Raw genomic sequence first — 13,472 nt, 5'->3', positions numbered from 1 at the left:
ATGTTACGGAAATTGACAAACTTTTCGGACTCACTGAACACATGATGAAAACTCTGTGAATATCTTTTTCAAAGAATAACATGTTTACTATCACTTTGTAGGGAAGGGTTTGAGGTACCCAAAAAGCACATTCAGGAAAACCTGGCATTTCCTCAAGGAATGAATCACAAAAAAGTGCCGTTATGGATGTTACATTTTTGCGTTATGGATGTTACACGCCTGAAATAGACAAAAAACACTATCAAAAATGTGTGTTGTTAAGTCCGATTATGATCCCTTTGTTTGATTTAAATCAGAAGTATTTTATGACTCCTTGTTTGATTAAAATCCAACACATTTCCAGACACAACCTTTTCACACATTGTTGGTCTAGGCAGAGCAGTGTCCACTTTAGCCTACTGCTAATCGGCTGCTGTCGGCCATCTCCCCCTTGCGTTTGCTCAGCCTACATGTGTATTTGTTATTGTTTTGCCGAGTATAGTGACAAGAAACCCACCCCAAAAAACACAGAAACCACAAATGAAACCAAACAGAAAGTAAATGAGTAGGGATGCACCGAAATTTCGGCCACCGAAAACTGCCCTTTCGGCTTTCGGCCGAAAGAGTTTTTTCACCGAAAATATATCACCGAAAAACAGAAACAACCTGTAACCTAACGCGTGTTGTTGTGATGATGTCATCAAAACGCGGCTTCAGTCATTACATGCTTAACGTGAGCTCTTCAGTCCTGCTTCTGCAGCCTGTGAAAACTCTCTTGGGACTCGGCGGAGTCGCGCTGTTTCTATGTAAACTCCGCACGCAATGCTTTATATCCTTATTTACTATATGCCCGTCGCGGTTAATCACTGAGTGATCTAATATGCATATTCTTCAGAGCGAGAGGGGGGGGGGGTTGTGTTTCTCACATTGACGCTGTCTGGCGTTGATAATATAATCTGAAGAGCATTATTATCATTCTCGAGCATACACGTCGCGCGTCTACTGTGCCAAAGTCAAGAGAGCACATTCATCTGGGGACTAGAAAGGTGCGCTCAGTAGAGCACAGATGTCCACATGTCTTCTCTCTCTCTCTCTCGCTCTCGCTCTCGCTCTCTCTCTCTCATATATTGAAAACTTTATTAACAGATTGCAGAATAGGTACAGACTACAGTACAGCTCAATACACACAATTGTTAAGGGGATGCAGACCAGAGAAAGACTTTCGTCTTGTTTACATCAGGGTCCCCCATTTTCAATTCATCAGGACATAATATGACATACATGACATACAGATAGACAGTACTGCTATATCTATACATTTATGACATACCAGATTTGCAAATACAGTACTGTTTGTGATACAAAAAGACCCATAATAGTGATTATTTATTATTTAAGTTAAGTTTAGCCATAATCATATATTTTTCCATAATCAGGTAGCTGAACAACATTGGTAAAAAAAATTCTATTCTATGAATCATTTTCGGCCTTTCGGAATTCGGTTCTATTTTCGGTATCTGTTTCGGCCAAGAATTTCCCATTCGGTGCATCCCTATAAATGAATATTATTTCAGGGACGACCTTTCAAGACAGGCCCCAGGAATGAAGGATGCAGTGACCATAAGAGAAGGAGTCAAGCAGAGGGTTCAGAAATGCCACATGTCCATGTCCCTTATGGAGGCTTACCGCTGCACTTCCAACCAAAGGGGACAAGTCCTGGGTCAGTTTTGATCAGATTCGTGAACACCTCAATCCTCACATGGATAACAGAGGGAGATACCATTTCTCTGAACCAGTCCAGGTAGAGTGAATTGGACTTGATTTTTTATAACTTTCTTTTTCATGGTGAGGTTGACATTTTCATGGAATTGCTCCAAAACTCATTTTCTGATTTAACCGATATTAATATTGCTGTTCTCTGTATAGAAAACACCTTTTTATGTTAATCAAATAAAGAGCTATTTTCCAAAAACTTTTTGTAATTTATTTTCAGAAGTGACTGATATTTTGAAAATAATTTTATTTATTTTTTGTGATTTTTGTGATGTCACAGTATGATGTCATAATAGAACATTCTAGAACATTTGTGATGTCACAGTATGATGTCATAATAGAACATTCTAGAACATTTGTGATGTCACAGTATGATGTCATAATCGAACATTCTAGAACATTTGTGTTCTATATATATGCAACAATTCTCTCAGCATTTCCTGGCATTTTTTCAGACTACAACTTGAATCCAGACTGGTTTGACCCTCAAAATGGTCCACCGAAGTCAAACACATGTGGGTAAAGCCTTATTTTTATAGTGTTTTTGTCTATTTCAGGCGTGTAACATCCATAACGCAAAAATGTAACATCCATAACGGCACTTTTGTGATTCATTCCTTGAGAGGAAATGCCAGGTTTTCCTGCATATGCTTTTTGGGTACCTCAAACCCTTCCCTACAAAGTGATAGTAAACATGTTATTCTTTGAAAAAGATATTCACAGAGTTTTCATCATGTGTTCAGTGAGTCCGAAAAGCTTGTCAATTTCCGTAACATCCATAACGCTGTGTATTTTGTCACCTATCTCAAAATCCAAAAGGTCAACATTTCTTACTGCAGGCTCATCTTTATCTCAATAAGTGTAACTAAAATGTGTAAATTATACTTCCAATTCAAATCGATGCCTTGTCAATGTTAAGTTAAGTTTCCAATGTTCTCTCTGAATGTAACATCCATAATGCTGGAATTGCCCTGAACTAACTTTGTTAATGAATAACTAACATAAATAGCATGGTAATAATACATAGGTTATTGATCAATGAATGTACTATTTATAAATTAATTTATATTACAAATAATACACCAGCAGAAGTCATGTTATTTCCTCATTGTGAACGTGATTGTCGCTCGAAAATCTCCTGTGTGGGTTCTCTCATTCATAACAATGGAAGCCAACAAGTATCGCCCGCCGTGTGCATTGGATTTAAGAGCTTAATTCCCCCTCCCTCATTTCAGGTCCTGATAACTGCCAACTGCGCTGGAGCAAATCAGGAGCAAATTGCACACCTATGGGTGTGTTTGCGCTAGTATCTCATCCGCGCAATATCTTTAGTGTGGCTCGGAAAGACGGAGCAGATACTGCACGCAAATCGCGTGCAGTTAAGGGTGCTATTACCACAGCGCAATCCATTCTTTGTGAATTCGCCCCTCTGTCTCCCTCTCCTCTCTATCTCTCTCTCCTCTCTATCTCTCTCCCTCTCTATTTCCCTCACTCACTTTCTCTCTCTTCCTCTGTGTCTCTCTCTCTCTCTCTCTCTCTCTCTCTCTCTCTCTCTCTCTCTCTCTCTCTCTCTCTCTCTCTCTCTCTCTCTCTCTGTCTGTCTCTGTCTCTGTTCTAACTACCTTCACATTTGAATTTAATGAGGAGGTCAGATGATCCAGGCACCACAGTGTCATCTCCTCATGCATACCGCTCGTTATTCTCCTTCCATATTATCATTGTGGATATTCGCCTACAATAGAAAACACTGTCTTTCTCTCTCTCATCTCTCTCATTCTCTCTCTCTGTTTAGTGAGAAGGTACCCTGTCATTATAACTCATCTAGTCTCATACATGAACTCTCTCTCTCTCTCTCTCTCTCTCTCTCTCTCTCTCTCTCTCTCTCTCTCCTCTCTCTCCTCTCTCTCCTCTCTCTCTCTCTCTCTCTCAGGTCACAGGTCACAGTGAGAAGGTAGCCAGTCATTATAACACTCTGCAGGAGACGGGTCTGGAGGTCCGTACCCAGAGTAGGATCTTCTACATGAGGAACTTCAACAACTGGCTGAAGAGCGTTCTGATAGGTGATAATATAGTAGAGATTAATAACCCCCTATCTAGTCTCACTATAGTACAGAATAACCCCCTATCTAGTCTCACTATAGTAGACTGACCTCCTATCTAGTCTCACTATAGTAGACTGACCTCCTATCTAGTCTCACTATAGTAGACTGACCTCCTATCTAGTCTCACTATAGTAGACTGACCTCCTATCTAGTCTCACTATAGTAGACTGACCTCCTATCTAGTCTCACTATAGTAGAGAATAACCTCCTATCTAGTCTCACTATAGTAGACCAACCTCCTATCTAGTCTCACTATAGTAGACTGACCTCCTATCTAGTCTCACTATATTAGACTGACCTATCTAGTCTCACTATAGTAGAGAATAACCCCTATATAGTCTCACTATAGTAGACAACCTCTTATCTAGTCTCACTATAGTAGACCAACCTCCTATCTAGTCTCACTATAGTAGACCAACCTCCTATCTAGTCTCACTATAGTAGACCAACCTCCTATCTAGTCTCACTATAGTAGACCAACCTCCTATCTAGTCTCACTATAGTAGACCAACCTCCTATCTAGTCTCACTATAGTAGCCCAACCTCCTATCTAGTCTCACTATATTAGACTGACCCCCTATCTAGTCTCACTATAGTAGACCAACCTCCTATCTAGTCTCACTATAGTAGAGATAATAACCCCTATCTAGTCTCACTATAGTAGACCAACCTCCTATCTAGTCTCACTATAGTAGACTGACCCCCTATCTAGTCTCACTATAGTAGACCAACCTCCTATCTAGTCTCACTATAGTAGACTGACCTCCTATCTAGTCTCAGTCTCACTATAGTAGACTAACCTCCTATCTAGTCTCACTATAGTAGACTGACCTCCTATCTAGTCTCACTATAGTAGACCGACCTCCTATCTAGTCTCACTATAGTAGACTGACCTCCTATCTAGTCTCACTATAGTAGACTGACCTATCTAGTCTCACTATAGTAGACCGACCTCCTATCTAGTCTCACTATAGTAGACCGACCTCCTATCTAGTCTCACTATAGTAGACTGACCTATCTAGTCTCACTATAGTAGACTGACCTATCTAGTCTCACTATAGTAGACTGACCTCCTATCTAGTCTCACTATAGTAGACTGACCTCCTATCTAGTCTCACTATAGTAGACCGACCTCCTATCTAGTCTCACTATAGTAGACTGACCTCCTATCTAGTCTCACTATAGTAGACTGACCTCCTATCTAGTCTCACTATAGTAGACTGACCTCCTATCTAGTCTCACTATAGTAGACTGACCTCCTATCTAGTCTCACTATAGTAGACTGACCTCCTATCTAGTCTCACTATAGTAGACTGACCTCCTATCTAGTCTCACTATAGTAGAATGACCTATCTAGTCTCACTATAGTAGACTGACCTCCTATCTAGTCTCACTATAGTAGAGTGGAGTTTTCTGAATTTTCTTTAATGGCAAAGTAGGCTATACTGTGTAAATAGGAGATATCTGTTTTACTATATAACTAGTACTATAACTATATAACTAACTATTTAACAAAATTATACAACTATAACTATCGGGCTGATATAGTCTAGGACAGCCGAAACCCGACCAATCTTTCGCCGTTGACTAAATCTTCTTTACATTTTTTTTTAGTACTGTCTTCTACTATCATGCACTCTTCCTTGCCTATATTTCTATCTGCTATACTAATATGTCTCTCTCTACTATTATTATACTACTATTATGCACTGAACACTGCAGCACCCAAGTAAGTAAGTCACTTTGGATAAAAGCGTCAGCTAAATGACTAAATGTAAAATGTAGTCCTTGTCTGACTGACTGCTGACCGACCGTTGACGCGCTGGCTGTTTGATTTAATGACTGATTGATTAATTTGATTGATTGATGTTATCTCTAGGTGAAATCTTGGACAAGGTTCGTCAGACCAGCAAGGAGGTCTCAGTACTAGACCTGGGCTGTGGGAAGGGAGGAGACCTGCTGAAATGGAGGAAAGGACACATCGACCGCATGGTCTGTGCAGGTAATATACATATTACTACTAGGGATGTTCAATATTGGCTTTTTTACCGATATCCGATATTGTCCAACTCTTAATTTCTGATACCGATATCAACCGATACCGATATATGTATCTTTTGACAATAAAAGTATGCATTGATGTGTTAATTTCACTGGATGCATTCAACAAGGCATTCTAAATGTAAACAGTATCTGTGCATCTCCCCTTTTCTTCTCTCTCCCTCTGGTTCTCACTCTCCCTTTCTCTTTATCCCTCTCTCTTTCCTTCTCTCTCCATTATTTATTGTAATTTTCCTTGTATACTATTGCTACTGTAATTTATTTTTATTTACTTGTATGAATGTACAAAGCTTTTGCTTTTTCGTCAGGCTGCTTTTGTATATAAGAATTTGTTCTTACTTGCTTGCCTGGGTAAATAAAAGTTAAATAAAAAAATAATATAAAAAAATAAATAATGTTATACCGCTAATTTTCGATATTGCATTTTAATGCCAATATCGGCCGATAATATCGGACATATCTAATTATTTACTACTATACTAATACTGCAGGTAATACACATATTCCATAACTCAAGCGGGTGCCACCTATACAGAAGTTCTCAGACGACTCCTCTATTGTAAGTTACATCACAGATGACAATGAGGACGAGTACAGAGCCCTGGTGGAGAGCTTTGTGGGGTGGAGCGACAGCAACCACCTCCAACTCAACATCAGCGAGACCACCAGCTTAAATGATAAAACATTTAATTTTCAGATTCTGACAAACTATGCCAACACTTTGTTTATTTGAAAGTGTGTGCGCAGACAACACAGCTCTAGCCAGCAGTGCTTATGCATGCACTGGTGTGTAGACTAGGCAACTTGCGAAGTATTAGTGAACGGATAGTGGATGGGACAAAAATATAATCGGAATTCATATATTTTACATTTTAAACATGACTTCATTGCAATTTGGGATACTTAACAAGCAGGCTATTATAAGCAAACAAAATTCTTTAGATTGGACATTTGATAGGGCGGCTACGTGGTGCAGTGGGCAAGGCGCTCACCACGAATACTGGAGACTGGGCTCGAACAGGTACGCCTCCCTGTTCGAGCCCAGCGCTCCACATTGCTTTCAGTTTAGCTGGTCGTCCGCACTAATACACATTGGCAGTATTAGGGAAGAGTACAGAGCCCTTTGGACATTTGATTAATTATATCAAGCGGAGAACGGAGCAATTTAACAACCTCGGCACCGGGCTGTTTCTCCCCTCCTCCCCTCTCCTTTACTACAAAACCACGGATGAATTTTTATTGAAATGGGTTAACGTGTCAATTAAGTTACAAATGTAACATGAGCATAGGAGAAAGTCCTTCCATTAGTGACCTTTTCGCAGGCACATGCAGGGAGAAACAACAAATCGGAAATAGTAAATGATCAAAACGATAAAATATCCCGTTATTCTCCGGGGTTGTCACCAGCTTGGCTGGCCGTCTGCACTAATACAATTGGCTGTATTAGAGGGTGGGAGAAGCTGGCGGGGTGGGTCCGGGTCGTTGTAAACAGCGACTCCTACAGTTCGGTCGGGGCGCCTGCTAAGCGCGGATAGGACTCAAGGGGGATAGTGTGGTCCTCCCACACGCTACGCCCTCTCGATGAGAATCCGCGCTGCCAGGTGAAAAGAAGCGGTGATTGGCTGGACGTGTGTCGGAGGAAGCACGTGGTAGCCTCCACTCTCCCAGATGATCTGACTGTGGGGGGTAAGTGCGCAGCGACCAGGAAGGGACTGGGAATTGGCATACGACTAACATTGGGATGGGAGAAAATCGGAGGAAAATGGAGGGGGAAAAAGACAAAAAAAAAAAAAAAAAAAAAAAAGAATCCCGTTATTGGTTTTCCGATTTTGGAAATCGGATATTAACTCATTCAGCGCCGGAGCTTAATCCGCGAGATGGCGCTAGTACCACGATTTGCGAGTGCTTAAAATATATCTTAAATTATAGCTATGGGACTAATACACCCGTCGATTATCAGTGAGTTGCTTCCAGTCAACATGTACAAAACGGATTGTTTTTTCATCTGTACATTTCCGTTTTATACCGTTTTGAATATGAGTATAACTTTGGGTGCTTCTGAGTAATTCCAGAGAAAGAAGCGATAATAGCGTTTTAGTGGAATACACTAAACACGTTGTCATTTTTTGCCTACAGCCACACACACACACAGAGACAGCGTCGATCGGGGTAGAAATAAATATCAGATCAACGATCAAATTCATATATAGTGTTCTTACCTTGTATCTGAGAAATAATCCAATTATCTGATTGCCATTTGAAGTACTGGGCGCGGAGGTCCGTGCCATGTTCAACAGCATTGCATATTGAGGGGGGGCAGCCTCGCAGATGTATAGTTGAAACAGGTTACCTCGCCTGAGTATCGTCCCAGAAAAGAAACTACACCATTCCCAGTGGAGTGCAATACCAGCTGGAAGGCGTAGGCGGCGGTATTTGCCCTTTTGCGAGCTCAGACCCATTCCCAACGATAACATCAGGCTGGATGGATGAAAATGAATGGATATCGCTAATAAAAGAAATAACGATTAAAACCAGACTATACTCGTGATTGGTGCTCAAGCGATGGCGAGTTAACCCGACTATCATCGCGACTGGCGCTGAAGGAGTTAAATACATACACGGATGATACATGGATAAAATGGTTTGAAATCATGGATTTTAAATGTCCAAGAGTTACCAAGCTCTTTTTTTTTTTATCCACTTTTTCTCCTGTTTTTCTGTTTTTTTTCTCCCATCCCAATTTTAGTCGTTATTCCAATTCCCCCCTCCCCTTCCTGGTCGTTGCTCGCATGTGCCCCCCCACTGGTCGGTCTAGGGAGCCCTGAAGTCTATCAGATGCTTCCTCTGAGACATAGGAGACAGCCACTAGCATCTTTTCACCTGCCAGCGCGGACTCTCATTGGTGAGGTGCAGTGTTGGGACTAACGCGTTACAAAGTAACGCGTTACAGAAACGAAGTTACTTTTTGCCGCAACTAGTACTCTAACGCATTACTTTTGAAATTCAGTAACGCTACTTACGTTACTGAATGGTTTGTTAGTTCGTTACTGCGTTCTTTTTATGTAGATTCATAGCGAGCGTCCTTATTTCGCCTGCGTTTGTTTTGTTTACTGTAGACTGAAAGGCGCTATATAAAACGAAGTATTATTATTATTATTATTTCTTTCCGTAGCCTCATTCTGGTTTCGCACTTCTGATTGGCCACTGACGTTCTGAAAGAAATAGGCGCTCTCTACAGTAAACAACAAGAGGACGCTCGCTATGAATCTACATAATAAGAACGCAGTAATAATAACGAACTAACAAACCATTTAGCAACTACTTGGAGAGATAATTAATATACAACATGGAAACGAGATAAAGAACATGTTTGAAGGGCTGCTGGAGTCAACTGGACTAACGTTACATCTCGACCACCGCAGACTGGTGACGGTGAGTGCAATGTGTTCACTGAAACTCAAGATCAACGGATTTTGACTGTACTTAATCTGCCAGGGAATCTCATAATACTAATCAAACAATATAAATATAGTCCTTTCATGCACAATTGATATCCTAACTATTCTAACGTTGCAATGCTTTGATAACAATGCTGCAAGATGGTTATGAATGAATTAATGAATGGATGAATGAATGAATGAATGAAAACTTTATTTAACAGATTGCAGAATGGGTACAATACAGTACGGCTCAATACATACAATTGTTAAGGGGATGCAGACCTGAGAAAGACGTTTGTCTTGTTTCCATCAGGGTCCCCCATTTTCAATTCATATAGACATTTATGACATACACAACATACATGACATTTATGGCATAGGGACATATAGGTATTTAGTACTGATACATTTGTGACATAAGCGGTATTCAAATATACAGTACTGTTACCCCTAGATCCTGACAGAGTATATACATATGATGGGGAGGGGACTGTACATTAGGAGGGGGTGGGTGGGTGGGAGAGAAATATACATACAGCGGGGAGGGAATATATAATGAAACGCTCTAGACCACATTGCTTAGCAGAGTTCGGTGATGTGAATGGAAACTGTCAAGTTGATCAACCGATTTTGAGTATATGGGGCATGGGACTTGAGCAATTTATTTTTTTTATTTTTTTTTAAATAACTAAATAGTTACTTTTCACAGTAACTCATTACTTTTGGGTGTAAGTAACTAGTACAGTAACGAAGTTACTTTGAAATGAAGTAACTAGTAAAGTAACTGAGTTACTATTTTTCAGTAACTAGCACAACACTGGTGAGGTGTAACGTGTGGGAGGTCACACTACCCTCATCATCTCCCTCCCTCGCTGTGCAGGCGCCCTGACTGGAGTCGCTGTTTACAACGACCAGAATACCACCCCACCGGCTTCCCTCCCGCTGACTCTGCCAATTGAGCCAGTATGACGGCCGGCCAAGCCGGAGGCAACGCTGACAGCCGGATTCGATACCAGTGTCTCTCGCGTTGGTGACGAGCGCTTAGTCCGCTGCGCCACCCAGCCGCCCGAGTTACCAAGCTCTTGATTCTTAATTTATCCGATGATAAATATCAGCTCTACCTGTGATTATAAAAGAGCAACGATTCACGCACCAGTCTACTCCACTGCTCTTTTATAATGCCATAATACTACAGTTATAATATACACATATTACTACTGTTATAATATACACGCATTACTACTGTTATAATATACACTTAATACTACAGTTATAGGAATTACTGCTCTACACTCTAAAAACATACTTATATTCACAACGGTACTAACACGACAATGTATGAATGGAAAAATATAACGTTCCCACATCCGGAACGATAGATACCCGATGTTGAATGGGCCATAGTAATGTCGATATAGCTATAATATTTAAAAAGTTATAGCCCTGCAAAGAAGGTGAGTGACTCCATAGGCTTACAGCACTGGCAGAGAGTGGTATAAGATGGGCAAACTGCGTGGCACAGAATGTGTTAACGGCAATAATATCAATAATAATAATAACTAATAATAATAGTAGCAATAACAATTACAACAACAATAATAATAACAATATATAACAATAATATCAACAATAATAATAATAACAATCATAATAATAATAATAATTGTGTTATGCATTGCAGATATAGCAGCAGTGTCAGTGGAACAGTGTCAGAGTCGGTATGAGGACATGAGGAGGAAGGGTCATTCTAACGAGAGGATCTTCACTGCTGAGTTCATCACTGCTGACTGCACCAAGGTAACCCATCTTAACGGGAGGATCTTCACTGCCGAGTTCATCACTGCTGACTGCACCACTGTTATCCTCCCTCCTGTCAGGTATCAGTTAGACTAGGTCCCAGTTAGACTAGGTCCCAGTTAGACTAGGTCCCAGTTAGACTAAGTCCCAGTTAGACTAAGTCCCAGTTAGACTAGGTTCCAGTTAGACTAAGACCCAGTTAGACCAGGTCCCAGTTAGACTAGGTCCCAGTTGGGACACCATCCGAGGGGATGAGGTGGTGGAGATGGTGGAGACATACATGTTCCTTGGAGTACACCTGAACAACAAACTAGACTGGTCGGACAACACAGAGGCCCTGTATAGGAAGGGACAGAGCAGGCCGTTCTTCCTGAGGAGACTCTGGTCCTTCAATGTGTGCAATAGACTGCTGCAGTCGTTATACCAGTCTGTAGTAGCCAGCATCTTCTTCTTTGCTGTTGTATGCTGGGGGGGGCTACATCAACTCAAGGGACACTAACAAACTGAACAAGCTGGTAAGGAAGCTAGGCTACCTCTGTGGTGAGTTGAGCTGGTCAAACTAGAGGCGGTGGCAGAGAGGAGGATGAGAAGGAAGCTGGCCGCTATCCTTGAGAACCCCTCCCTGAGGACCTAGCCAAGATGAGGAGCATGTTCAGCCACAGACTCCCTCCCCCCCTTCCCATGCTGCTATGATCCCTGCATTTCCCCAAGGAGGTCAATAAAGGAGTATCTTATCTTATTAGTTAGTTAGGGTTAGTTGGTTAGTTAGTCAGTTGGGTTAGTTAGTTAGTTGCTTAGTTAGTTACTGCTGTGCTGATGTGTAATGGATCTGTAGCCGATACCCCATCCAGCTATATGAGTTGGTATCTGCCCGATATCTACCTACTAAACCCTGAGCAACCCTTGTGTCTTCCTCTCCTTAACACACTCAGTGCCAGCCATGTGGAGCGCTAAAAGCCTCCGTATGCCAGCGTCCACTTCAATGATGGAGCTCTCATATTTGCAAACGCATAAACTATGTCTTAAATTATGGCTATGTGTCTAATCTGGCCGTCGCTTATCATTGACTTGTTTGCAGTCAACATTGTCGAAACGGATTGTTTTTTAATGGGTTAATTTCCGTTTTATACCATTTTGAAAAACGCTAGTTTTTTTTTAAGTTTCAGGAAAATATAAAGATTCTGTGATAATCGCCCTTTACTGGAATATTCTGGAATACACAAAAAACGTTGGCATTTTTCGGCCTATTTATGAATCGTTTTCAAATAAACGCTAGATTATCGATAGTATATGTGTACTTATGCACGCTATAGAAGCGAGCTGAAAAATCGATTCTCTCATTTCCTGATCAGCGCACACACACATAGGGCACACGTTGATATCTCTGTGAAAAAAGTTCTGATTATCCTAAGACTGGTAAAATAGATTCCTTACCTCAGATCAGATGTTCTCCAAAAAGATTATTCCAATTCCTGATCGCCAAATATCGATCGCGTTTATTGATCCAACGCTGGGTACTGGAAATATGTATCCTACGCTGTTTTGGGGCTCGGCAATGAATCCGATCCTCTCGGGTGGCTTGCCCAAGAAGTAAAATGAGGAAGCAGGATTCCCCCCCCCCATGTGTTTCATTCAATCCATTCCAAAGGGGTGCAGTACAACAGGGAGAGACGATAGGGGGCAGTATTTTCCCAATGGAGCTCAGAGAGAGTTTGCAGCACTAACGTGAGACTAGATTGATGAAATATGAATTCAAATCGCTAATAATAATAAAAAAAATAATAAAAAAAAACGAGATATCTCATCGCTGGCACTCAACGGTCGGCATGAACTAACGAGAAATCTCGTCGCTGGCACTCAAAGTGTTAACCATGACCCCCCTGTGTCTCCTACCAGGAGGTTCTGTCGCAGAGGCTGAAGGATCCAGAGATGTTGTTTGATGTGTGCAGCTGTCAGTTCGTCTACCATTACTCCTTTGAGTCCCAGCAACAGGCCGACATGATGCTGAGGAACGCCTGTGAGAGGCTGAAACCGGGAGGTTATTTCATAGGAACCACGCCGGACGCATACGAACTGGTGTAAGAATCAACTCTGTGATTTGATGTGGTTGTCAGGTGTCATGTTCTCAAGGCTTATAAAGATACTGTACATGTTGCATTGGTGCTCAATATTAGAACATATCAGTAAGAAACAACTCTAGCATACGTAGAAAGTATTTGTATTAGTATTCTTTTCAGTTATCTTCTATCCTCATTTTTCTCTTCTCTTCTGCCCTCTTTTTCTCTTTCTGTCTCTCTCCCCCTGTTCCTCTCTCTCCCCC

At 41.3% G+C, this 13,472-nt stretch overlaps 1 protein-coding gene across 1 annotated transcript in view; it reads left to right on the top strand.

Moving 5' to 3' along the window:
- rnmt (RNA (guanine-7-) methyltransferase) overlaps positions 1-13,472 on the top strand; it is a 45,821-nt gene that overhangs the window by 17,360 nt on the left and 14,989 nt on the right. Inside the window, exons 3-6 of the mRNA XM_084313475.1 lie at positions 3,683-3,812; positions 5,734-5,856; positions 11,037-11,152; positions 13,049-13,230. Coding sequence (XP_084169601.1) covers positions 3,683-3,812; positions 5,734-5,856; positions 11,037-11,152; positions 13,049-13,230 — 551 coding nt within the window. The remainder of the gene's footprint in view (positions 1-3,682; positions 3,813-5,733; positions 5,857-11,036; positions 11,153-13,048; positions 13,231-13,472) is intronic.

This window comes from Notolepis coatsorum, assembly GCF_963971535.1.
Source record: "Notolepis coatsorum genome assembly, chromosome: 4".
Lineage (NCBI taxonomy): Eukaryota > Metazoa > Chordata > Actinopteri > Aulopiformes > Paralepididae > Notolepis > Notolepis coatsorum.
This window is presented reverse-complemented; position numbering and strand designations above follow the sequence as displayed.